The sequence below is a fragment of the Chiloscyllium plagiosum genome, unplaced genomic scaffold (assembly GCF_037043375.1).
Source record: "Chiloscyllium plagiosum isolate Xiang-an unplaced genomic scaffold, Cpla_swu_hap1 HiC_scaffold_10, whole genome shotgun sequence".
NCBI classification, from domain to species: domain Eukaryota; kingdom Metazoa; phylum Chordata; class Chondrichthyes; order Orectolobiformes; family Hemiscylliidae; genus Chiloscyllium; species Chiloscyllium plagiosum.
Genome location: NW_028270148.1, coordinates 80,993,339 through 81,020,567, shown reverse-complemented (window position 1 = coordinate 81,020,567; position 27,229 = coordinate 80,993,339). Strand labels below are relative to the sequence as shown.

Here is a 27,229-nt window from a genome sequence, read left to right as displayed (position 1 = left end):
ACAGCTGCTTAATATTTACCCTATTCATACCCCTCAATCTTATGCATCTCTATCAGGTCCTCCCTCAACCTTCTTTGTTCCACAGAAAACAAACTGAGTTTATCCAGCCTCTCTTCATAGCTGAAATTTTCCATTCCAGGCAACATTCCGGTGAATCTCCTTTGCAACCGAACTAGTAAAACCACATTCGTCTTTATCGATTTCCTGATGAAAAGCATATGCCCAAAACGTTGATTCTCCTGCTCCTCGGATGCTGCCTGACCAGCTGTGCTTTTCTAGCACCACACTCTTTGATTCTTCTTTATAGTGTGGTGGCCAGAAATATACACAATACACCAGCGGTGACCTAACCAAAGTTCTTTTCACTCTAACATAACCTCCCTGTACTTGTAATCTATGCCACAATTGATAAAATGATAAGCATCATGCAAGTCTTAACTACCCTATTAACCTCTCCTAGGAGAAAGTGAGGACTGCAGATGCTGTAGATCAGAGCTGATAATGTGTTGCTGGAAAAGCGCAGCAGGTCAGGCAGCATCCAAGGAGCAGGAGAATCGACATTTTGGGCATGAGCCCTTCTTCAGGAATGAGGAAAGTGTGTCCAGCAGGCTAAGATAAAAGGTAGGGAGGAAGGACTTGGGGGAGGGGTGTTGGAAATGCGATAGGTGGGAGGTGGTCAAGGTGAGGGTATGAGGCCGGAGTGGGGGTGGGGGCGGAGAGGTCAGGAAGATTGCAGGTTAGGAAGGCGGTGCTGAGTTCGAGGGATTTGACTGAGACAAAGTGGGGGGAAGGGAAATGAGGAAACTGGAGAAATCTGAGTTCATCCCTTGTGGTTGGAGGGTTCCTAGGCGGAAGATGAGGCGCTCTTCTTCCAGCCATCGTGTTGCTATGGTCTGGCGATGGAGGAGTCCAAGGACCTGCATGTCCTGGTGGAGTGGGAGGGGGAGTTGAAGTGTTGAGCCACGAGGTGGTTGGGTTGGTTGGTCCGGGTGTCCCAGAGGTGTTCTCTGAACGTTTCGCAAGTAGGCGGCCTGTCTCCCCAATATAGAGGAGGCCACACCAGGTGCAGCGGATGCAGTGTGGAGGTGCAGGTGAATTTGTGGCAGATATGGAAGGATCCCTTGGGGCCTTAGGAGGTAAGGGGGGGAAGTGTGGGCGCAAGTTTTGCATTTCTTGCGGTTGCAGGAGAAGGTGCCGAGAGTGGAGGTTGGGTTGGTGGGGGGTGTGGAGGGATTTCCAAATTTACCGCAATTTCCCCCCAGACGTGATCGGTGATGCCCTCCACCGCATCTCCTCCACTTCCCGCTCCTCCGCCCTTGAACCCCACCCCTCCAATCGCCACCAGGACAGAACCCCACTGGTCCGCACCTACCACCCCACCAACCTCCATATACATCGTATCATCCGTCGTCATTTCCGCCGCCTCCAAACGGACCCCACCACCAGGGATATATTTCCCTCCCCTCCCTTATCAGCGTTCCGAAAAGACCACTCCCTCCGTGACTCCCTCGTGAGGTCCACACCCCACACCAATGCAACCTCCACTCCCGGCACCTTCCCCTGCAACCGCAAGAAATGCAAAACATGCGCCCACACCTCCCCCGCTTACTTCCCTCCAAGGCCCCAAGGGATCCTTCCATATCTGCCATAAATTCACCTGCACCTCCACACACATCATTTACTGCATCCGCTGCACCCGATGTGGCCTCCTCTATATTGGGGAGACAGGCCGCCTACTTGCGGAATGTTTCAGAGAACACCTCTGGGATACCCAGACCAACCAACCCAACCAACCCGTGGCTCAACACTTCAACTCCCCCTCCCACTTCACCACGAACATGCAGGTCTTTGGGACTCCTCCATCACCAGACCATAGCAACACAACGGCTGGAGGAAGAGCGCCTCATCTTCCGCCTAGGAACCCTCCAATCGCAAGGGATGAACTAATTTCTCCAGTTTCCTCATTTCCCCTCCCCCCACCTTGTCTCAGTCAATTACCTCGAACTCAGCACCGCCTTCCTAACCTGCAATCTTCTTCCTGACCTCTCCGTGCCCACCCCCACTCCGGCCTATCACCCTCACCTTGATCTCCTTCCACCTATCGCATTTCCAACGCCCCTCCCCCAAGTCCCTCCTCCCTACCTTTTATCTTAGCCTGCTGGACACACTTTCCTCATTCCTGAAGAAGGGCTCATGCCCAAAATGTCGATTCTCCTGCTCCTTGGATGCTGCCTGACCTGCTGCGCTTTTCCAGCAACACATTATCAGTTATTAACCTCTCCTGCCAAATTTAGGAATCTGTGAATAAACACCGCAAGATTCCACTGTCCCTCTCAGCTTCCTAGAACACTGCCATTCATTGAGTACTCCCTTGTCTTGGTTCTTCTTCCAAACTGCATCACCTTTCATTTATCAGGGTAAAATTCTATCTAATCTGTCCATTTGACCAATTTATCCTTCTGCAATTAACACACTCCTTTTTACTGTCAACCACCCAGCTAATCTTTGTATCATCTGCAAATGTACTGTCCCCTCACACTCTCTTCTACATCATTTATGAATATCACAAACACCACAGGTCCCAGGACATATCCTGCGATATGTCACTGGATACAAGGCTCCAGTCACACAACCTTTACCATCACCCTATCTCCTGCCAATAAACCACTGTGGGATCGAACTTGCCAAGTTACCCTAGATTCCATGAGCTTTAACCTTCTCATTATCCCATGTCAGGCATAGCTTATACAGAGTCAAGATTGTGTTGCTCCACCCTCCTTTCCAACCTATCACCTTTACCCCTACCTCCATCTACCTATTGCACTCTTAGCTACCTTCTCCCCAGCCCCACCCTCCTCCAGCCCCGAGATTCCCAGCCTCATTCTTGATGAAGGGCTCCGGCCTGAAATGTCGATCCTCCTGCTCCTTGGATGCTGCCTGACCTGCTGTGCTTTTCCAGCAACACACCCTCGACTCTGACCACCAGCATCTGCAAACCTCACTGTCTAGATTAGTGTGTTGCTGGAAAAGCACAGCAGTTCAGGCAGCATCCAAGGAGCAGTAAAATCGACGTTTTGGGCAAAAGCCCTTCATCAGGAATACAGACCTCACTGTCTCCCAGTCGATTTCAACCTGACTGGGAAGCTTCTTACAAGGATGTTTACCTTGAAGGAGTTCTCCTCTCTCTACAAAGATCTCAGTGATTCCCGCTCTCACCGTACTCCCCAAGTCGTCTCCTCTGTCCTGAAGCACTTCAGCTACATCCTCAAGCAGACTCACTATCACAGCCACATGTCCTTCCTCAGTATATACCTACGTAACCGTCTGATCACATATGGACTCCAGACCACATTTAGACCAACTCAGTTTGGACCTGAACAGAATACCCAGTAGACACTATAAATCCAAAACCTTCAACAAAGATTCTGTTTCTGGATCCTCCATCCACGCTAACAGCCATGTGCCGCCATCTACTCTACCTACACAGTCAGTACTGCCCCAGCACAGAGCCTCCCACGTGGTTGAAGATGCCCTCCAACACATCTCATCCACATCCTGCACCTCCGCCTTCGAACCCCACTCTTCCAACCGCAACAAGGACAGAACCCCCCCCCCCCCCCCCCAGTCCTCACCTTCCATCCCACCAACCACTGCATAAATCACATTATCCGCCGACATTTCTGCCACCTACAAATGGACCCCACCACCATTTCCCTCCCCACCCTTATCCACTTTCTGCAAAGACCGTTCCCTCCACAACCAGTTGGTCAGGCCTACACCCCCTAAGAAGCTCCCTCCCATTCCTGGCACCTTCCCCTGCCACTGCAGGAATTGCAAAATCTGCGCCCACACGTCCCCCTCACCTCCATCTAAGGCCCCAAAGGAGTCTTCCACATGCATCAAAGTTTCACCTGAACTTCCACGTCATTTATTGTATCCGTTGCTCCCAATGCTGTCTCCTCTACACTGGGGAACTGGATGCCTTCTCGCAGAGGGCTTTAGAGAACATCTCCGGGACACCCGCACCAATTAACCCCACCACCCCATGGCCGAACATTTCAACACCCCCCACCCACTCTGCCGAGAACATGCAGGTCCTGGGCCTCCTCCATCACCACCCGACACTTGGAGGAAGAATGCCTCATCTTCTGCCTCGGGGCCCTTCAACCCCAGGGCATCAATGTGGACTTCGCCAGTTTCCTCATTTCCCCTTCCCCACCTTACCCCAGTTCCAAACTTCCAGCTCAGCACCATCCTCATAATCTGTCCCACCTGTCAATCTTCCTTCCCACCTATCCGCTCCATCCTCCCCCTCGACCTATCAGCTTTACCCCCCCCACCTCCATCCACTTACTGCACTTTTAGCTACCTTCTCCCCAGACCCACCCCCCTCCCATTTATTTCTCCACCCCCGAAGCTGCCAGCCTCATTCCTGAAGGAGGGCCTGGCCTGAAATGTCGACTTTCCTGCTACTCTGATGTTGCCTGACCTGCTCTGCTTTCCAGCAACACACACTCGATTCTAATCTCCAGCATCTGCAGACTTTACTTTCTCCTCATAGTTTATATGGATTTCAGCAATACCCTTAACAATGTCAAGTGCCTTACCCTCATCAGTAGAGTCATAGAGATGTACAGAATGGAAAGAGACCCTTCAGTCCAACCCGTCCATGCCGACCAGATATCCCACCTGCAAGCACCCGGCCCATATCCCTCCAAACCCTTCCTACTCATATACCCATTAAATGTTGCCTCTTAAATGTTGCCTCTTAAATGTTGCCTCTTAAATGTTGCCTCTTAAATGTTGCCTCTTAAATGTTGCCTCTTAAATGTTGCCTCTTAAATGTTGCCTCTTAAATGTTGCCTCTTAAATGTTGCCTCTTAAATGTTGCCTCTTAAATGTTGCCTCTTAAATGTTGCCTCTTAAATGTTGCCTCTTAAATGTTGCCTCTTAAATGTTGCAATTGTACCAGCCTCCACCACATCCTCTGGCAGTTCATTCCATAGATGTACCACCCTCTGCGTGAAAACATTGCCCCTCAGATCTCTTTTATATCTTTCCCCTCTAAACCTATGCCCTCTAGTTCTGGACTCCCCGACCCCAGGGAAAAGAGTTTGTCTATTCATCCTATCCTATCCATGCCCCATCAGCCTCTGACACTCCAGGGAAAACAGCCCCACCCTTTTCAGCCTCTCCCTGTAGCTCAAATCCTCCAACCCTGGCAACATCCTTGTAAATCTTTTCTGAACCCTTTCAAGTTTCACAACATCTTTCCGATAGGAAGATCTGTTGGTTCCCCTTTACTGTCTCTGAGAATAACATCCTCAAAACACTAACAAAGGTTTGCAAACAAAGTTAACATTTATGAATCCATGCAGACTCTGCTCAGACAATTGTTTTTGAAAATTCAGGAATCACATCCTTCATAATAGATTCCAGTATCTTCCAACAACTAGGCTTACAGATCTGTACTTCCCCTTTATTCTCCTTCCCTTTCCAAATGGTTGAGTTGTATTTGCAAACTTTTCAATCTGCAGACACTGCAACAGAATTAATAAAATCTTGAAAGGTGACCATGAATGCCTTCACCACTCCAGGGTAAAGGTAATTGGTTCCTGAGATTTATCAGCTTTTAGTTCCATTAATGTCTCCAATACTACTTTTCACAAAAACTAATTTATTTCAAATAAAAAAGAACCACATTCTGAATTCTTGGATATGCATGGTAAAATAGGGCTAAGTCAGCATGGTTTCATCAAGGGAAGGTCATGCTTGAATTCTTTGAGGAAGTAATCAGCAGGTTAGACCAAGGACAGCCAATGGATGTTATCCACTGGACTTCAAGAAAGTCTTTGACAAGGTGCCACATAGGAGACTGCTGAGTAAGATAAGGGCCCAAGGTGTTGGAGGCAAGGTGCAAGCACAGATAGAAGCTTGGCTATCTGGCAGAAAGCAGAGAGTGGGGATAAAAGGGTCAGGATCGCAGCCGGTGACAAGTGGTGTTATGCAAGGGTCAGAGTTGGGACCACAACTTTGCACTTTATAAGTTGATGATATAGATGAAGGAACAGAGGGTATTCTGGCTAAGTTTGCTGATGATACAAAGATAGGTAGAGAGATAAGTAGTATTGAGGCAGTGGGGATTTGGACAGGTTAGTAGAGTGAGTAAAGAAGTGGCAGACGGAGTACAACATAGGAAAATGCAAAGTCATACACTTTGGTAAGAAGAATAGAAACATGGGGTATAAATGGGCAGAAAATTCAGGAGTTTGAAATATAAAGAGACTTGGGAGTTTTAGTCCAGGATTCTCTCAAGGTAAACTTGCAGGGTTGAATTAGTTGTTTGGAAAGCAAATGCAATGTTGGCATTTCTTGAGAGGACTTGAATATAAAAGCAGGGGTGTACTTCGGAGGCTTTTATCAGACCACATTTGGAGTATTGTGTGCAGTTTTGGGCCCAATATCTCAGGAAGGATGTACTGGTCCTGTAGTAGGTTCAAAGGAGGTTCACAAGGATGGAAAGCTGAACTTATGAGGAACGTTTGAGGACTCTGGGTTTATACTCAATGGAATTTAGAAGGATGGGTGGTGGGGGGGGGAGAGAAATGTGGGGGGAATCTAATTGAAACTTACAGAATATTGAATAGCCTGGACACAGTGGCTGCTGGGAGGATGTTTACATTGGTAGGAGAGACTATGACCCAAAGGCACAGCTTTAGAGTAAAGATAAGACCTTTTAGAACAGAAATAAGGAAAAACGTCTTCAACCAGACAGTGGTGAATCTATGGAATTCACTGCCACAGAAGGATGTGGAAGCCAGATCATTGAGTATATTTAAGATGGAAATAAATAGGTTGTTGATTGTCAAAGAGGTCAAGGATTACGGGTAGAAAGCAGGAGAATGGGGTTTAGAAATGTATCTGCCATGATCAGGTGGAGCAGATCTGGTGGGCTGAATGGCTTTATTTATGCTTGTATGTCTTATGGCCTTATTCTCAATAGACTCTGAGTTATTAATTAATTCAGAAATATCCAAGTCTTCCTCTGTGAAGATAGATACAATACTTTAGCTTCTCTGTGATTTCTCCATTCCCTATTAAAAATCATCTGTCTGTAATGGACCTATTTTTTGTCTTTGCTAATTTTTTCTTTGTATATAACAATGCAACTTCTACAATTTGTTTTTGTTTCTTCCTATTTCATATTGCTATTCTGTTCTTTTTCTTAACTTCTTTATTCTCCTTTGCTGAATTCTAAAACTCTCCCAATCTCAATTTTACAACTTTTCTGACAACTTTTAACCTCCTCTTTTCATCTAATACTACATTTAGCTTACCCTTATTTGTCACAACATTCTCGCTTTTTCTGTTGGATATTTTTGCCTGATAGGAAATTTGTTTTGAAAACCAAGCAGTAATTCTTTAAATGTAGGATTGCATATCAGCTGTCAAGATTTTAAATGCACTCTTTCAATCCCCCCCCGCCAACTTCCTCCTCATACCTTCATAAATGCCCTTGTTTGGATTTTTAATTTTTCGATTGACCTACATTATTTTCAAACTTTATGAATAATTCTTTTGAATTACAGACATTATTTCCTAAAGGTTCTATTACAGCAGGATGAAGTAGTCCTTTCTCATTGCATAATACAAGATCTAAAATAGTCTGTGTTCTAGTCAGCAACTCAACATATTGCTCCAGGAAACACTGACATATTTGAGGAATTCCTCCCCCAGCACCGGTGCAAAAATAACTGGCCACATTAGAGCATTTATGCTATCACCAGCTGAGTAGTGGGATTAGAAAGACTCCTCCAATCTTTCATGTAACATCACGTGATGTTTTACAAATGCTTACAATTGCTATACCTTTCTGACATAAGCTATTATTTCTTCCTTCATTACCCATCCCATCATGTGGTTAATGTTACAAGTTATGGTTGATGAGGATTCTTTTTGAAAGGTAAGGAGGTCAGATATTCTACTTGAACCTGTCCTTTCCTAGTCATCTCAGCATCTCATGTGAGATTTGAATCCGTTATTACTTCTTGTTCACTGTGCTGTGTTGCAATCGTACTCAATTCAGTTACAGATGCTCCAATTGTCTCAAGCACTGTATACTAGTCAGTTGCTGCCTCTTTGCTTTAATTTCTTCTAGAAGATTTTTTGGAACTTGGAATTTGAACTCCCTTCAGTGACAATAACAGTGGAAAACATTTCTGCAAAATCAGTATTGTCATATCTTTTCCTCTCATTGATGGTATGAAACAAATTTCTTATTTCAACATAATTATTTCGGTGGTTTCTGCTTTTTTGTGATTTGAGAGAAGATTTGTAGCTCAGGTTGATTATAAGTATGTAAGTTAGCTCGCTGAGCTTGAAGATTCTGCTTTTTTGTTTAAGTTCGGCCATTACCTAATAGAAGTTTGTAAAATCTTCTACCTTGACCACCAGTTCCCTTGGCATGTTGCTGTTTAGCTCCTTCCAGCTTTTGAATAAGATGCCAAGTACATCCCTTTAATGAAATATATAAATGGGACACCAAATATTGAACAAAAGCTAAATTTGCGAGATGCTTATTGGACTTAATCAAGTCTTAACCCCTCCAGACCTATATATGAGTGTACAAATGTGAAATTACTAGCTGCATCTTATCATCTGCCTGATCATTGGAAAAAATTGCTAAGAATGGCATCTAATTTACGAGACATTGTGGAGAGAAGGGAAGCAAATTACATCCACTAACAATTTAAAAACAATGTTGAGAAATTCTAGCTTATTGCATATGGGGTCATTAACTCTGCCCTGATGCTATTTTCAAACTTCTCTTCCTCATTAAGTGTTTACATTTAAATGCCACAGTGGCTTGGTTTAAAGACACTCAATAGTACATTCTATATTCTAACAAATTTTGAGCCAAAGTGTGTCTGTCACTGGTTCATTCTTTAGTGAAAACCTTTTGTCCACTTAGGCTCTTCCATTATTTTGAGCAAAAGTATTAGATTCCCCAACATCTTTTCCGTTCAGAATAACTGGCCTAATTTTTCCAACAGATTAAATCTACAGTTTTGACATAATTCCAGCAATTATTTTACCACTGTTACTTTATTCCTGTCTAGACAATGAAAAGATCATCATAACACCATACATTAAAAAGGCCCCTTACAGGTTCAACACATCTTTATGTAATTGATACCCTATCCATAACGCACAGTTCAATTTACTATGTCTCTTTTTAAAACTCATTTCTAAAATTCTGTGCAACTATATTTATTCCTCCAATCCAGAGTTTTTAACGTTTAGAATATGCAAACATATTCTTCTATTCTCCTCAAATAAAACTGTTATTTTTGTGAACCTGTACCTGTCGCATATCTAGTTCACTAATCTGTACAAATTATGAAGTTGTTTTCTTCATTTCTCCTCAGCTATGCTCCGAAATTTGACTTCAATAAATGTTCAAAATTGATCTTCGAGACTCTTGTCGAAATTTGTGTCTGAAGAGAAATTACAGATTGTTAAGAAGATACACTCACCTAAAATGTGCCATTTGGCAAAATTTCCACTACTCATACTCAATTCAGACCTGTTCTTGAATCCAATTTGAGATGTGACCATTTCTTGTTGCTGTCTATTTGACAAGTATGCATTTACTTGCAGCCTCAATGTTAGAAAATGCCCACTTAAATAGAGTTAAAAATCTCAACACCAGGCTATAATCCATCAGGTTTATTTGGAAGCATTAGCTTTCAGAGGGTTGCTCCTTCATCAGGTGGTTGTGTAATTTTTAACTTTGTACACCCCAGTCCAACATTGGCGTCTCCAAATCATCACTTAAACTGAAAGATTCAAGAATAAGCTGTGTTAAAACTACCAGAAAGTATATCGACTACTATCTCATGAACAGAAGGAAATAATGGACTGAGAATGAATTATGATGGAATTGAGCCACTTCCAGACAAAATATGTATCTAAGTGATTGTGGCACATCACACATTGCTTTCAGTTTTGATTCTAAGGTCCCTTGTTCTTTTCTTACTTCTGGGATAGGGTCTCTTACAATCAGATTAATGTTTATGTTCAGCAATGCCTATTTATATATCAGGAATAGTTCAAATATAGCAAAAAAGATAACAAATTCTATGTCAAATAGGCTACTTCACTCTTTGGTGGTTCTTGTAATTTTCCCAAAGTACAATTTCATTGGTTCCAACAAATGATGGCATACCAAAATTGTTAACATCAGGGAGGAAATAAAAATTATTACTAATGAGTCAGGAAAAATATGCTGACATAGTGATTCTCAAAAAAAATTCTTTCCTGGTCAAAGGCTACGTTTATGTTGAACTTGTTATGGCACCCTCTGCTAATTTAAACCAGCCACACAGAAAAGATTCACCTCGTGCTGTAATCTGTTAAAATTTGAGAGGCAAAGACTCATTCCAGCAGTCACTATTTAAAGTAAAGTCCACCAGCGAATATTAAAACTAACAACTATTTACAAATCCTTTCTCTTAAATCTACTTTTTACCTCCCACTCTACAATACTAGCCCGATAAAAAATCCTGATTTAGATTTACAAAAAAAAATCCAACTTTCAAAACCAGTCAACGGTCGAATGTTCTCTTTCTACCTTCCTCTGCAGATTTTCCTCTGTCGTCTTTTCACTGTTCTGCTACGTAAACTTCTTATAGCTAGGTAACTTTCAGAGATCTGTTCTGCTGGCAGTCTGTACTTGTTGATGGCTTGGCAATTCTTCCCCTAACTGTTCAAAATGTCCGGTTTTATATCCCAAAACACTGGATCTTTTCACTGGATTTAATATTATCAAAAAACTAAATTCAAATTCAACTGGATTCTGATATCTTGGGGCATAGTTTAAGCTGATTAGTTGAATTTGAATTTGTTTTTGTGTTCAAAACAACACAGCTGTACTATTGGTTTCAACCAAGTGTTACATTGTTACCTTGTTCAGAACACGGTGTGCTGTGTCAGGCAGTCCTTGCTTTTCAACTCTCTTAAACGTACAGTACCTCTACATCTTCATAAACTACAGACAGTTTTACATTTGTGCACTCAATTCCAAAGGGACCAGGTTGTTTCAATAGTTTTGACCGGGTCCAGGCTCAGGAGTATACAGTTCGAGTACTTCTGCTGCCTTAATTATCAACATTTTGTATTGTTAACTATCCAGCATTTGCAACACCGATTTGTTTCGATTATCTTCCATTAGGACTTGCATAAAATTTAAGATTAATTTAATATTTAAAATTCTTAAATACTTTTGAAAAGAAAATTATGAGCCGAATGCACTATCCAGTTCATTTATATCTTAAGGCTGTTAGTTGAAAATTACTGTACAAATTAACCCACCCACCCCAAATTAAATGCAATGACAATAAGATGCACATTCACTGTCGAAGGGCCTGTTTCCACACTGTAGGAATTCTAATTCTGTCCAAGTTCTTCTGTAACCTCCCACTGTCCTCAAAAATGCCTGCCCTGCGACTATCTTTGTGCCGTCTCCAAACTTAGTGAAAATGCCTTCAGTTCCTTTGTCCGGATTGTTAATGTGCAATGTGAATAGTTTCCGCCCCAACATCGACCCCTGCACAATTCCATTAGTCACCAGCTACAATCCTGAAAAAGACCACTTTATCTCTGTTCTGCCTTCTGCTGGTCAACCAATCCTCTATCCATGTAGTACGTCACCCCTAAAACCATGTGCTTATTTAACAGCCTCCTGTGGGGCACCTTGTCAAAGGCCTTCTGGAAATCTAAATATAGGTAGTTCTTATGCTCAAAACGCTTTTTAACATTTAACTTCTCTTCCAGTGTTATCACCTTTCTTTTGTGTTCACGAGCTGCAATTTTATTACTAGCACGCTTCTTGCTAACATTCTTGTCACTATCCTTTTTTGTTTAGCAAAATTGGAGGGGCATAAGCTAGGAGTAGATTGCGTGATATGCAAGTAGAAGAACACATTAGAAAGGCAAATAGTATGTATAAGAGTAATAGTCCTGCAGGAATTATACAGGGCTTGATCAGGAATTAAACAAAGAATATTCTTGTCTCAGAGGGAGAGCAATGAACATTCATTAGTTTAATTTTTTAGATGAAGCTGCTCAATATATAGTACTGTACCTTTCATGCTCTGAGGGCAACTGACATTGGCACGGAGACTTCAGTGCTGACATCAGTACATGCGCAGAACACTGCAAAAACTTCGCTGACATCAGTGGATGCACAGAACAATGCAGAAGCTTTGCTGATATCGGCCATGCACAACACAGCACAGCAGAGACACCTCGGTGCACGTGTAGAACAAAGTGTGCGAAGCAATCGTTGCTGAAATTGCACTATTGTAAACAGAGATAAGTGTTCTCAAAAATACTGTTCCCTAATTCTTCAGCAACATTATAGCCAAATTGTGCTGCGGATACATGCTGTATATGAGAACTACATGTAGATCATGTCCACTGGCTCTCCTTTGTCTAAGTTGCTTGTTACCTCCTCAAAGAGTTCTAACACATTTGTCAGACAATGAGCTCCCCTTGACGAAGTCATGCTGTGTTTACCATATGCGTCCAAGTACTCCACAATCCCATCGTACGTAATGGACTCCAATATCTTACCGACAACTGAGCTCAAGCTAACCGGCCTCTAATTTTCTGTTTTCTGCCTTCCTCTTCTTTAACCAGGATACTACATTAAGCTTTTTTCAGTGCTCTGGAAACCTTCCCGATTTCAGTGATTCCTGAAAGATTACCATTAATGCCGCCATCATCTCCTCAGCTATCTCCTTCAGAAATCAGGAGTATAGTCCATCTGGTCTGGGTGACTTATCCACCTTCAGACCATTCAGTTTCCCCAGCACCTTCCCCTTAGTGATAGCCACTACACTTACCTCTGTCCTGACTGTTTTTGAAGTTCTATTATGTTGCTGGCGTTTTCCACTATGAAAACTGACACAAAGTACCTATTCAGTTTGTCTGCCTTTCTTTGCTCCCCATTACTATTTCTCCAGCATCACTTTCCAGCAATCCAATGTTCACTCTTGCCTCTCTCTTGCCTTTTAGATATCTAAAAAACTCTTGCAATCTTCTTTTATACTCTAGTTAGCTTACCCTCATATTTCATTTATTTCATCTTCTCTTTCGATCCCCCACCACCAGCAACCTTGAACACCATTTCTTTATGTTCTCCTCTGCTGGTTCTTAAAGGCTTCCCACTAATCACATTGTATGTTTCTCTTTTGCTTTTATGCTGTCCCCAACTTCCCTTGTCAGCCATGGTTGATATGGTTCCCTTAGCATATTTCGGCTTTCATGGGATGAATTTCTGCTTTGCCTCCCAAGCTCTTGCAATTGCTGTTCCAGTGTCTTCCCTGCCAGGCTAGACTCCCTTCTAATTAACTCTGGCCAGCCCTTCCCTCATGCATTTGTAGTCCCTTTACTCAATTGTAATGCTGTTACGTTTGATTCCACCTTCTCATTCTCACACTACAGGGTGTATTCCATCATATTACAGCCACTGTGCCCTCAGGGTTCCTTCACTTTCAGCTCCCTAATTAAGTCTACCTTATTACACATCAATAAATCAAGATTGCATGTTCCCTAGTCGGTTCTATCACAAACTGCTCCAAACAAAACCTCAAACGTTCCATTTCTTGCGATCCGCTACCAATCTGGTTTTCTCAAACCACTTACGTATGAAGTGCCCCATGATTGTTGGAATTGTACCTTTCTTAGCCTTTTCTATCTCCTGACTTGTTTTCTTCTCCTAACTACTGCTAGGAGGCCTATACAATAAGTCTGACAAGATATCTTTTTCTTTGCGGTTCCTCAACTCTAACCAAACATTTTATGACTCTATATTATTTCGGACTATCAATTTAACTTAATCTCTTTCTAACAAGGCAAGCCCATTCCCTCTGCCCATTTGAAAGGACACATATCATTTGATATTTCATTTCCCAGTCCTGACGCCCTTGCAGCCACATCTTTGTTATACTCACAATATTGTACCTGCCAGTTTCAATCTGTCCACCTGAAAGATTTACTAGGATTTCTGTATTCCAACAACTTGCAATTATATGGCCTCTTTAGCATGGCAAAAATGCCCCAGGATTTTCAAATGGTAGCAATATGAAGAACATTTTGACAATGAACCACATATTCTAGCAGATGACTAAAAGCTTGATCAAAGGTAGAGTTTAAAGGAGGAAAGAAAGGTGCATGGGTTTAGGGAGAGAATTTCAGAGCTTGAGGGTTAGCCAGCTGAAAGAATGAACATCTTCCAAAAACAAACCATTATCATTGACCCACCTCTGAGCAGAGTTATAAGGGAAACCACTCTATGTTCTTGTAACAACTGGCTCAACTTATACTGAAGGTAATTGTCACAATATGCTTCAAGCGTGTTCTTAAAGAGAATCCGTCCACCCATTAATAAGTGATGCAACCAGTCTGGCATGCGAAAAACAACACGCCCTGCAATTCAAGATAAAAATGATTAGCAAAATAAATTCACCTCCAAACGCAGCATATATTTGAGCATTTTGGCTCTGACCACCATTGTTCTTAGTTGTTGATTTATTTTTATGGTTAAAAAAAGATGACAGGATTCAAGGAAACAAGCACAGCAATGTGGCTCCTGGCACTCCCATATGGGCAAACCAGCAACTCTCAAGCTACCTGTAATGTGATGTCCGTATCTAGTCTGAAGTAGAATTTTTCCATAAGCTCTCTCCAATTTATCCCAAATAAATGTATGCAATCCATTATATGTAGACAAGACTAGATCAACATTATTAAATTTGATCCAACAATACCCACTGTGTTAAGTGGTATCCAAATGCATATTTTCCTTGTAGTTTTGCTCATCTTTGCAATTGCTCCTCATGCATTCTTTGCACTAACATTGAACTTGAACAATTGCACCAACATAACAACTTTAACACTGTAAAACACACTACACAAGAGCATTAAAGGACGAATTTAAGCGTACAAAAGTAATATTGTTTGGTCAAAAGCTTAGTCAAAGAAGGAAGGTTATAGGAGAGGCAGAGAGGCTTAAGAAAGGACTCCCCAAACAGATAGACAGCTCATGGAGTGACAACCAATTGTGGCATTAAGGATGCACATAAGATCAGAATTGGAGAAAAGCAGAGATCACAAAGTGCAGTAGAGTTGGAGGAGATAAAGATAGGAGGAATAAGGACATCGATCAGAGTTCAAGATGGGCATGTTCCAGTAAAGAGGAAGGATGAGGATGGCAAGGTAAAGAACCCTTGAATAACGAGGGAAGTTATGATTAGATTAGATTACTTACAGTGGGGAAACAGGCCCTTCGGCCCAACACGTCCACACTGACCCGCTGAAGCACAACCCACCCAGACCCATTCCCTTACATTTACCCCTTCACATAACACTACGGGCAATTTAGCATGGCCAATTCACCTAACCTGCACATCTTTGGATTGTGGGAGGAAACCGGAGCATCCGGAGGAAACCCATGCATACACAGGGAGAATGTGCAAACTCCATACAGTCAGTCAGTCAGTCACCTGAGGTGGGAACTGAACCCGGGTCTCTGGCGCTGTGAGGCTGCAGTGCTAACCACTGTGCCACCGTGCTGCCCACAATGAAGTTAGTCAAAAGGATAAAATAAGCAAATGTAAGGTTTAAGAAACTAAAACCAGTCAGGGCCCATGAGGAATATAAAGAAAGCAAAAAAGCAGGGAATTATGAGAGCAAGACGGAGCATTGAAATGACCTTGGCAAGTAGAGTTAAAGAGAATCCTAAGGCATTCTATGCATACATTAAAAACAAGAGGATAATGACAAAGGCGGCAGGACCTCTAAAGGATAAAGAAGGCAACTTGTGCTTGGAGGCAGGGGATGTGGATGAGATTCAAAATGAGTACTTTGCGCCAGTGTTCACCCAGGAGAAAGATATGCAGGATAGTGAGATTTGTGTGGAGTTTGCTAATAGGCTAGGGTATTTTGAGACCGAGCAAGAAGTGGTGTTGGGTCTTTTGAAGAGCATTAAGGTGGATAATCCAGGAAACTACAGACAAGTGAGTCCCACACTGATAGTTGGGAAGCTATTAGAGAGAATTCTTAGGAATAGGATTGACACATTTTTCTGGCTGGAGGTCTGAGACTAGCGGTGTTCCGTACTGGGATGTCCTTTTGCTGAGATGCATTTTTAATGCAACACCAATAACTTTGATTGAACAAGTAGTAAATAATTCTGCTCTGTAGTGTTGTGTTATGTTTATAGTTTAAACGTTGCTTTCCATTTCATACCGTCATTGGACCACTGTTACACTGTCGTTTTAAGCCTGCTTACTGACAGTTATAGGAATGTAAGAGCAGGAGTAGGTCATTCTCCTTCCTACCCAGTTCTGACACTTCAATCTGAACATGGCTGAATCAGGCTTCAACACCACTAAGCTATCTTGGCTCTGTATTACTTGCTTTCCTTAAATATCAATTAATCTTTCCTAAAGGTCTTATTATTGTGTCCACACGCTTTTGATGGAAAGAGTTCAGATTTTCACCAAGCTTTGTGTGAAAAATGTCTTTTCTAATTTTACTCTGTAACCAGCTAGATCAATTGATAAGGTACCCTGTTAAGAATTATTTCATTAGAAAAAATAGTTTCTCTTTATGTATCTAATAAAAGCAATTTGTTTTCAAAATTAAAATTAATATCATTAGACAGCTAATTGCAGGTAAGTCCACATTTAGAACGTGGTAGCCTTTTAAAAGTACAATAGCGAGAATTCAGGAACAGCATGCCCCTCTTAGATTGAAGGGCGCGGACAGCAGTTATAAAGTCATAGAGATGTACAGCATGGAAACAGACCCGTCCATGCCGACCAGATATCCCAACCCAATCTAGTCCCACCTGCCAGCACCCGGCCCATATCCCTCCAAAACCTTCCTATTCATATACCCATTAAATGTTGCCTCTTAAATGGTGCAATTGTACCAGCCTCCATGCTCTGCGTGAAAACGTTGCCCCTTAGGCCTCTTTTATATCTTTCCCTCTCACCCTAAACCTATGCCCTCTAGTTCTGGACTCCCCCACCACAGGGAAAAGACTTTGTCTATTTATCCTATCCATGCCCATCATAATTCTGTAAACCTCTATAAGGTCACCCCTCAGCCTCTGACACTCCAGAGAAAACAGCCCCATCCTGTTCAGCCTCTCCCTGTACCTCAAATTTTCCAACTCTGGCAACATCCTTGGAAGGATTCAGAAAAGATTTACAAGTTTTACAACATCCTTCCAATAGGAAGGAGACCAGAATTACGCGCAATATTCCAACAATAGCCTAACCAATGTCCTGTACAGCTGCAACATGACCTCCCAACTCCTGTACTCAATACTCTGACCATTAAAGGAAACCATACCAAACGCCTTCTTCACTATCCTATCTACCTGCGACTCCACTTTCAAGGAGTTATGAGTCTGCACTCCAAGATCTTTGTTCAGCGACACTCCCCTAGGACCTTACCATTAAGTGTTTAAGTCCTGCTAAGATTTGCTTTCCCAAAATGCTGCACCTTGCATTTATCTGAATTAAACTCCATCTGGCTCTTCTCAGCCCATTGGCCCACCTGGGCAAGATCCTGTTGTAATCTGAGGTAACCCTCTTCGCTGTCCACTACACCTCCAATTTTGGTGTCATCTGCAAACTTACTAACTGTACCTCTTATGCTCGCATCCAAATCATTTATGTAAATGACAAAAAGTAGAGGACCCAGCACCGATCCTTGCGGCACTCCACTGGTCACGGGCCTCCAGTCTGAAAAATAACCCTCCACCACCACCCTCAGTCTTCTACCTTTGAGCCAGTTCTGTACCCAAATGGCTAGTTCTCCCTGTATTCCATGAGATCCATCCTTGCTAATCAGTCACCCATGAGGAACCTTGTCGAATGCCTTACTGAAGTCCATATAGTGGTAAAAACAATGACTGCAAATGCTGGAAACCAGATTCTGGATTAGTGGTGCTGGAAAAGCACAGCCATTTAGGCAGCGTCCGAGGAGCAGTAAAATCGACGTTTCGGGCAAAAGCCCTTCATCAGGAAGTGCTTTTGCCCGAAACATCAATTTTACTGCTCCTCGGATGCTGCCTGAACTGCTGTGATTTTCCAGCACCACTAATCCAGAATGAAGTCCATATAGATCACATCTACTACTCTGCCCTGATCAATCTTCCTTGTTACTTCGTCAAAAAATTCAATCAAATTTGTTAGACATGATTTCCCACACACAAAGCCATGTTGACTATCCCGAATCAGTCCTTGCCTTTCCAAATACACGTACATCCTGTCCCTCAGGATTCCCTTCAACAACTTGCCCACCACCAATGTCAGGCTCACCGGTCTATAGTTCCCTGGCTTGTCTTTACCACCCTTCTTAAACAGTGGCACCACGTTTGCCAACCTCCAGTCTTCTGGCATCTCACCTGTGACTATCAATGATACAAATATCTCAGCAAGAGGCCCAGCAATCACTTCTCTAGCTTCCCACAGAGTTCTCGGGTACACCTGATCAGGTCCTGGGGATTTATCCACCTTTAACAGTTTCAAGACATCCAGCACTTCCTCCTCTGTAATCTGGACATTTTGCAAGATGTCACCATCTATTTCCCTACAGTCTGTATCTTCCATATCCTTTTCCACAGTAAATACGGATGCAAAATATTCATTTAGTATCTCCCCCATTTTCTGTGGCTCCACACAAAGGCCGCCTTGCTGATTGTTGAGAGGCCCTATTCTCTCCCGAGTTACCCTTTTGCCCTTAATATATTTGTAAAAACCCTTTGGATTCTCCTTAATTCTATTTGCCAAAGCTATCTCATGTCCCCGTTTTGCCCTCCTGATTTCCCTCTTAAATATACTCCTACTTTCTTTATACTCTTCTCAGGATTCACTCGATCTATCCTGTCTATATGCTTCCTTCTTTTTCTTAACCAAACCCTCAATTTCTTTAGTCATCCAGCATTCCCTATACTTTCCAGCCTTCCCTTTCAACCTGACAGGAATATACTTCCTCTGGATTCTTGTTATCTCATTTCTGAAGGCTTCCCATTTTCCAGCCGTCCCTTTACCTGCGAACATCTGCCTCCAATCAGCTTTCAAAAGTTCTTGCCTAATACTGTCAAAATTGGCCTTTCTCCAATTTAGAACTTCAGCTTTTAGATCTGGTCTATCCTTTTCCATCACTATTTTAAAACGAAGAGAATTATGGTCACTGGCCCCAAAGTGCTCCCCTACTGACACTTCAGTCACCTGCCCTGCCTCATTTCCCAAGAGTAGGTCAAGTTTTGCACCTTCTCTGGTAGGTACATCCACATACTGAATCAGAAAATTGTCTTGTACACACTTAATAAATTCCTCTCCATCTAAACCTTTAACACTATGGCAGTCCCAGTCGATGTTTGGAAAGTTAAAATCCCCTACCATAACTACCCTACTACTCTTACAGATAGCGGAGACCTCCTTATAAGCTTGTTTCTCAATTTCCCTCTGACTATTGGGGGGTCTATAATACAATCCCAATAATGTGATCATCCCTTTCTTATTTTTCAGTTCCACCCAAATAACTTCCCTGGATGTATTTCCAGGAATATCCTCCCTCAGCACAGTTGTAATGCTATCCTTTATCAAAAATGCCATTCCCCCCTTCTCTCTTGCCTCCCATTCTATCCTTCCTGTAGCATTTGTATCCTGGAACATTAAGCTGCCTGTCCTGCCCATCCCTGAGCCATGTTTCTGTAATTGCTATGATATCCCAGTCCCATGTTCCTAACCATGCCATGAGTTCATCTGCCTTCCCTGCTAGGCCCCTTGCATTGAAATAAATGCAGTTTAATTTGTTAGTCCTACCTTGTCCCTGCCTGCCCTGACTGTTTGACTCACTTCTGTTCTCAGCTGTACCCACCACAGATCGATCTCTTTCCTCACTGTCTCCCTGGGTCCCAACCCCCCACCTTACTAGTTTAAATCCTCCCAAGCAGTTCTCGCAAATTTCCCTGCCAGTATATTAGTCCCCTTCCAATTTAGGTGCAATCCATCCTTCTTTGGGAGATCAAATGTAAAGGCAACGTATACACTTAAGAGTCGGACCCTCAACAGCATTGACGTACAGAGAGATCTTGGGATTCAAGTCAACAGCTTCCTAGAAGTGCCCACACAAGTAGATAGGGTGGTAAAAGCAGCCCATAGAATGCTTGCCTTTATTGATGAGGGAATTGAGTACAAGAGTCGGGATGTAATGAAGCATCTTTTTAAGACTTGGCTAGGCCACACTTAAGAGAATTGTGTTCAATTCTGGTTGCCACATTACACGGAGGATTTGGGGAGGGTGCAGAAGAGGTTTACCAGGATGCTGCCTGGATTAGAGACAGGGCTAAAAGGAGGGCTAGAAAAAGTTGGGTTATTTTCTTTGGAGCGGCAGAGGCAGAGAGGAAACTTGATAGGGGTCTATAAAAGTGAGAGATGCAGCAGTAGGGTTGACAGTCAGAATCTTCTTCCCAGAGTTGAAATGTCTAATACTATGGGGCATGTATTTAAGATAAAAGGGGGAAAGTTCAAAGAAGATGGGAGGGGCAAGTTGTTCTTTTACACAGCGTGGTAGGTGCCTGGAATGCACTGTCATAGGTGATGGTGGAGGCAGATAAAATATGGGCACTTATTGGGCTTTTAGACAAGCACAGAAATATGCAAGGGAGAGAGATATGGACCAAGGGCAGACAAAAGGGACTATTTTAATTTGGCGGCGTGTTCAGGACAACAACATGGTCTGAAGGGCCTATTCTTGTGCTGTACAGTTCTATGTTGCCACAAACACATCACAGGAGGAAGAGATGAATTAGAAATTTGTGAATTAAAGATATCAATATCTACACATCAACCTGAAACATCTAAATATTGGAATGTTGAGCTACCAGTCTTGCCCTTCACTCAACTAAGTTTTTTGTAATGGCTACAACATTGTAAATTCCCATACTAACCCAGCCTCTAAGTTCATTTGTCTAATTTATTCAACTCCTTATACTAAAATAAATACACTTCAGACGTACTCCAACATGTTCATTAACCTAATCCTGCCTGTTCTTCTCCACATTTACTTTTAAATTTACCTGACTCAGGCAACTTTTAAAATTGCCTGACTTTTCCCTTCAAATGAATGAGCTGACTATGGAGGTGAGGCAAATGTCAGCAGTTACATGCAAAAAATGACCAGTACAGCGAGTTATCAATATCTTCATTGAAGTAGAGATTTTTAAATTGTGAATAGATTTGCTTTTAAATCATCTTTGTTTACAAGCATGTTGCAGAAATGGTCAACGTAAAATACTGGAGCAAAGCAATATCTGAAGCTTGTGACCTTGGCGATGAAACCTTTCTTACCAGGGACGAAAGCAACTCTGATAATTTTGATCAACTCAAGAATATAATCAATACAATTTTATGTGTTGAGTTTATGAAGGAACATTAGATGTTCCATATTCTCCAATATTTCAAATGATGTTGTGCCTCAATGTGTTGTCGTGATAGTTAGAGGAAAATAAGCATTCAAATAGGACGGTTTTGTAGCTTGTGCCTCTGTAGAAATTCATCAGTCTGTTTCAGGCATAGATTCAGTGCTCACAGTTTGAGTGCTCAATAGAGAGGCTCAAGACCAGCCTGAAATTGGTGTATATTGCAATCATTAAAGACAAGCCAGGGAACTATAGACCGGTGAGCCTGACCTCGGTGGTGGGCAAGTTGTTGGAGGGAATCCTGAGGGAAAGGATGTACATGTATTTGGAAAACAAGGACTGATTCGGGATAGTCAACATGACTTTGTGCGTCGGAAATTATGTCTCACAAACTTGATTGAGTTTTTTGAAGAAGTAACAAAGAGGATTGACGAGGGCAGAGCAGTAGATGTGATCTATGTGGACTTCAGTAAAGTGTTCAACAAGGTTCCCCATGGGAGACTGATTAGCAAGGTTAGATCTCATGGAATACAGGGAGAACTAGCCATTTGGATATAGAAGTGGCACAAAGGTAGAAGACAGAGAGGGTGGTGGTGGAGGGTTGTTTTTCAGGCTGGAGGCATGTGACCAGTGGAGTGCCACAAGGATCGGTGCTGGGCCCTCTACTTTTTGTCATTTACATAAATGATTTGGAAGCGGGCATAACAGGTACAGTTAGTAAGTTTGCAGATGACACCAAAATTGGAGGTGTAGTGGACAGCGAAGAGGGTTACCTCAGATTACAACAGGATCTTAACCAGATGGGCCAATGGGCTGAGAAGAGCCAGATGGAGTTTAATTCAGATAAATGCAAGGTGCAGCATTTTGGGAAAGCAAATCTTAGCAGGACTTAAACACTTAATGGTAAGGTCCTAGGGGAGTGTCGCTAAACAAAGATCTTGGAGTGCAGACTCATAACTCCTTGAAAGTGGAGTTGCAGGTAGATAGGATAGTGAAGAAGGCGTTTGGTATGGTTTCCTTTATTGATCAGAGTACTGAGTACAGGAGTTGGGAGGTCATGTTGCGGCTGTACAGGACATTGGTTAGGCCATTGTTGGAATATTGCGCGTAATTCTGGTCTCCTTCCTATTGGAAGGATGTTGTAAAACTTGTAAATCTTTTCTGAACCCTTCCAAGGATGTTGCCAGGGTTGGAGGATTTGAGGTACAGGGAGAGGCTGAATAGGCTGGGGCTGTTTTCTCTGGAGTGTCAGAGGCTGAGGGGTGACCTTATAGAGGTTTACAGAATTATGATGGGCATGGATAGGATAAATAGACAAAGTCTTTTCCCTGTGGTGGGGGAGTCCAGAACTACAGGGCATAGGTTTAGGGTGAGAGGGAAAGATATAAAAGAGGCCTAAGGGGCAACGTTTTCACGCAGAGCATGGAGGCTGGTACAATTGCACCATTTAAGAGGCAACATTTAATGGGTATATGAATAGGAAGGTTTTGGAGGGATATGGGCCGGGTGCTGGCAGGTGGGACTAGATTGGGTTGGGATATCTGGTCGGCATGGACGGGTCTGTTTCCATGCTGTACATCTCTACGACTTTATAACTGCTGTCCTTGCCCTTCAATCTAAGAGGGGCATGCTGTTCCTGAATTCTCGCTATTGTACTTTTAAAAGGCTACCACGTTCTAAATGTGGACTTACCTGCAATTAGCTGTCTAATGATATTAATTTTGAAAACAAATTGCTTTTATTAGATACGTAAAGAGAAACTATTTTTTCTAATGAAATAATTCTTAACAGGGTATCTTATTTGATCTAGCTGGTTATAGAGTAAAATTAGAAAAGACATTTTTCACACAAAGCTTGGTGAAAATCTGAACTCTTTCCATCAAAAGTGTGTGGACACAATAATAAGACCTTTAGGAAAGATTAATTGATATTTAAGGAAAGCAAGTAATACAGAGCCAAGATAGCTTAGTGGTGTTGAAGCCTGATTCAGCCATGTTCAGATTGAAGTGTCAGAACTGGGTAGGAAGGAGAATGACCTACTCCTGCTCTTACATTCCTATAACTGTCAGTAAGCAGGCTTAAAACGACAGTGTAACAGTGGTCCAATGACGGTATGAAATGGAAAGCAACGTTTAAACTATAAACATAACAACACTACAAGGCAGAATTATTTACTACTTGTTCAATCAAAGTTATTGGTGTTACATTAAAAAAGCATCTCAGCAAAAAGACAATAGTGATCTCATAACAGATGACAATCTGACTGCTATGCCTGCATCCACAATAAATAGAGAAGTCATGTTAAGGTTGAACAACTGTATCACTGTAAAGCATGATATCACATTCAAGGAGCCACAATTCTAGAAGATGCAGTCTTCTATAGATGCAATCTTCAGCTTGAATGTCTGACAGTCAGAAAACTCACTTACCCGCATACATCAGATAATCGTAAACACCATCTAACGTCATCATTTCCATGAAGTAGTTCTGGTTATATTTCTTCTCTGTATTTTCAGAACGATTGGCATTATTTTTATACAAGTCATTAAAAAGCTGAAAGAAAGGCAATATTAACAACTGATGAAACTCATTCCTTCTACAATATTTAAACATGGTACTCCACATTTACACCTGCTATCGCTTACTTTCCATGATTATTCCTGTATTTTAAACAGGAAAAACTGTAACTAATATTTTTCATGATGGTGTGAGTGAGTCAGAGGACCAAGTAAGATGCCTTAAGTGTTATACAAAGTAAATTGAACATTGATAGGAAGTGGGTACAAGGAATCTGACATTTTTAATCAATCTACCCTCAAATTGCAAACAATAAAATGAAGATGTATGACGAGATTACATTGTCCTTGTTTTTTTTTCCAAGAGGGATTGTAAAAGGCAGAGGTTCCGATTTAGGACATAGAACATAGAACAATACAACACAGTACAGACCCTTCGGTCCTCGATGTTGTGCCAACCTGTGAAACCGATCTGAAGCCCATCTAACATCTGCCATTCCATCATCATCCATATATTTATCAAATGACTATTTAAATCCCCTTAAAGTTGGCTAGTCTACTACTGTTGCACACAGGGCATTCCATGCCCTTACTACTATGTGAAGAACCTACCTCTAACATCTGTCCTATATCTATCAGCCCTCAGTTATAAGCTATGTCCCGGGGGATCCAAGATGGTGGCAACCCAGCAAGTCTGAGTCTATAGTGGTTCGCCCAAGACCTGGGTAAAGTGGGTCACCCACCCCCACCACACTCACCAAATCATTCATAATAGCTGTTTAATTTAATTAGTTGCTTAGTATGACATTTAAACAATCGAATATTTAGTAAAAATGACCAAAGGGAAGGGAGCCCGCAACTCTCAGCAAGCAGGAACCCCTCCCCCACCCTCTCCAGCTGCAGCTGAGGCGTCCACAGCCACCCCGGGGGACTTACCTACAGTGACAAGCCTTGTGGAAATGATCTCCAAACTGGATGCGAAGATCGACGCTTTTATCGAAGAATCCCGAAATCAATGGGACATACTCTCGGCCGCGCTGCAGAAGCACGACCGAGACATCAAGGAAATCGAGCGCCGAGTTGGAGGGGCGGAGTTAAAGGCCGCGACCTCCGAAACTACAGCGCAATCGGCCGTGGATCAGGTCCGGACTCTCGAACAGCGAGTCTGGACCTTAGAGAATTACATTGACGACCTCGATAATCGAGGTCATCAAAAAAATATTCGTTTGCTGGGCTTTCCCGAACGGGAAGAGGAAGGCCAGCTTACAGCATTCCTCCAGCAGTGGCTGCCACAGCTTTTAAATCTGGAAGCTGGATCAGGCTGGGTAAGGGTGGAATGGGCCTACCGGGTCGCAATACGCGGGCTCGAACCAGCGCCCATGCCCGGTCATATTCCGGCTGCAGAGCTATAGGGAGAGGCAGATACTCCTAGAAGCTTCTAGAAATCTTGGAAAAGACCCCCAAGCTATGATCTCTAAAGGATCCAAGATCATGTTATTCCAGGATTTTTCCCCACCTCTGGTCTGAAAGAGGAAGGCATTTGACAAGGCGAAGAAGCGTTTAAAGGGACTCCTTACGCTACCCTTTAACCATGAAGGATCAGTGTATAACTTCGGATCACCAGAAAAGGCTAAGGAATTCTTGGACTCTCTTAGATAAATTGTAAGACATAATGGATGTTGGTCTGCCTTTCCCCCCGCTTTGGTTTATATCCCCCCCCTTTTTTTTCTTACCTTACTGTTTAATACTATCATGGGGGGTGGGGAGAGGGATTTGATTTTCTCCCCCCCCCCCCTTGGGGTTGTTTTCTTTTATTATTTTATGTATATATGTGAGTATGTATGTATATGTGTGTGTATGTTAATATTGGTGGGGGGAGGTGGTTACCTTATTCTATTTTACCTCTGTCTTTAGGAGCGGGGTTGTTTTTCTTGTTATTTTGTACTATTATATTTAATTATTATTTGTTGAGGTTGTAATTTTATAGTTATATGTTTATTAACATTACCAAATATATCCAGGTGTTGGTATGGGTGAGGGTAGGGTGCTCACTGTTAACTCTAGCTTTGCATTATATCTTAATTCTCCTCATTTTACTGAGGAGCGCCTGGGTCAAGGGTTGGGCACTGGTTGGGAGAGGATATGATGGACTTTTGGAAAGGAAGTGACACCCCCTGGGAGCAAGGGCTAAAATCTCCACTTAAATATGTTTTTTTTTATTATTTAGAAATAGTTTTTTATTATACTGTTGAGAGTGTATTAGAGAGCCTTTATTTTTGTAAATTTTATATGCCCTATGCTCGGGATGTTCTGGATAGGGTTTCCCATCCCGAAGGGTCTCGGATTTGCCCAGATGATTTGCCCAGTTGATCAGTCGGTTAAGTAGTGCACCTGGAATGTCAAGGGGAGTAATTCACCAGTCAAAAGGAAGAAAATATTATCAAATCTTAAGAAGGAAAGAGTTGATATTGCTCTCCTACAGGAGACACACCTGTCGGATAAAAAACACTTAAAATTACGACAGGGTGGATTTGATCAGGCCTTTTTTTCTTCTTTTAGCTCAAAAAGCAGGGGAGTTGTTATTCTTGTTCGGAAGAATTTCCCTTTCAAAATCCTAAATCAGATAAAAGACGAATCTGGACGATATATTTTGATTAAAGCCCTTATAAATGGAGAGGAATATGGGATTTTAAATTTGTACTGCCCCCCCGGCACACCCCTTTAAATTTATAACAGAAGCCTTCTCAAAATTGATGGCTTTTGGTGCCCGTCATACAATTATAGGGGGAGACTTTAATTGTATTATGGATCCGGAAATAGATAGGATTCCCAACAGTCTCCCAGATCTAGACAATTGGTGGATCTGAACAAAGAATTAGGATTAGTAGATGTATGGAGATGTCTTCATCCACAGGGCAGAGATTTTTCTTTCTACTCCAATCCACATAAATGTCATACCAGAATTGATATGTTTTTTGCCCCCTCGATTTTTTAAAATTCCATTTCATCCTGTAAAATAGGTAGTAGAGCAATTTCCGACCACACTGCTTATATATGGAAACTAAGGCGAGGAACAATGGGACATCCCCTCGGCATTGGCGAATGGACCTCTTCCTAATGAAAGATAGTAAATTTGTAAAGTACTTCTCTCAAGAATTTAAAACTTTTTTAGAAATTAATTCAGGTACGGCTAGCAACCCATCAA

At 42.3% G+C, this 27,229-nt stretch overlaps 1 protein-coding gene across 5 annotated transcripts in view; it reads right to left on the bottom strand.

Moving 5' to 3' along the window:
• snx14 (sorting nexin 14) overlaps positions 1-27,229 on the bottom strand; it is a 233,237-nt gene that overhangs the window by 37,161 nt on the left and 168,847 nt on the right. For all 5 annotated transcript variants that reach the window (XM_043696232.2, XM_043696228.2, XM_043696230.2 and 2 more), the window contains 2 exons: positions 23,938-24,061; positions 14,329-14,493 (listed from right to left, as the gene is read on the bottom strand). In XM_043696232.2, coding sequence (XP_043552167.2) covers positions 14,329-14,493; positions 23,938-24,061 — 289 coding nt within the window. The remainder of the gene's footprint in view (positions 1-14,328; positions 14,494-23,937; positions 24,062-27,229) is intronic.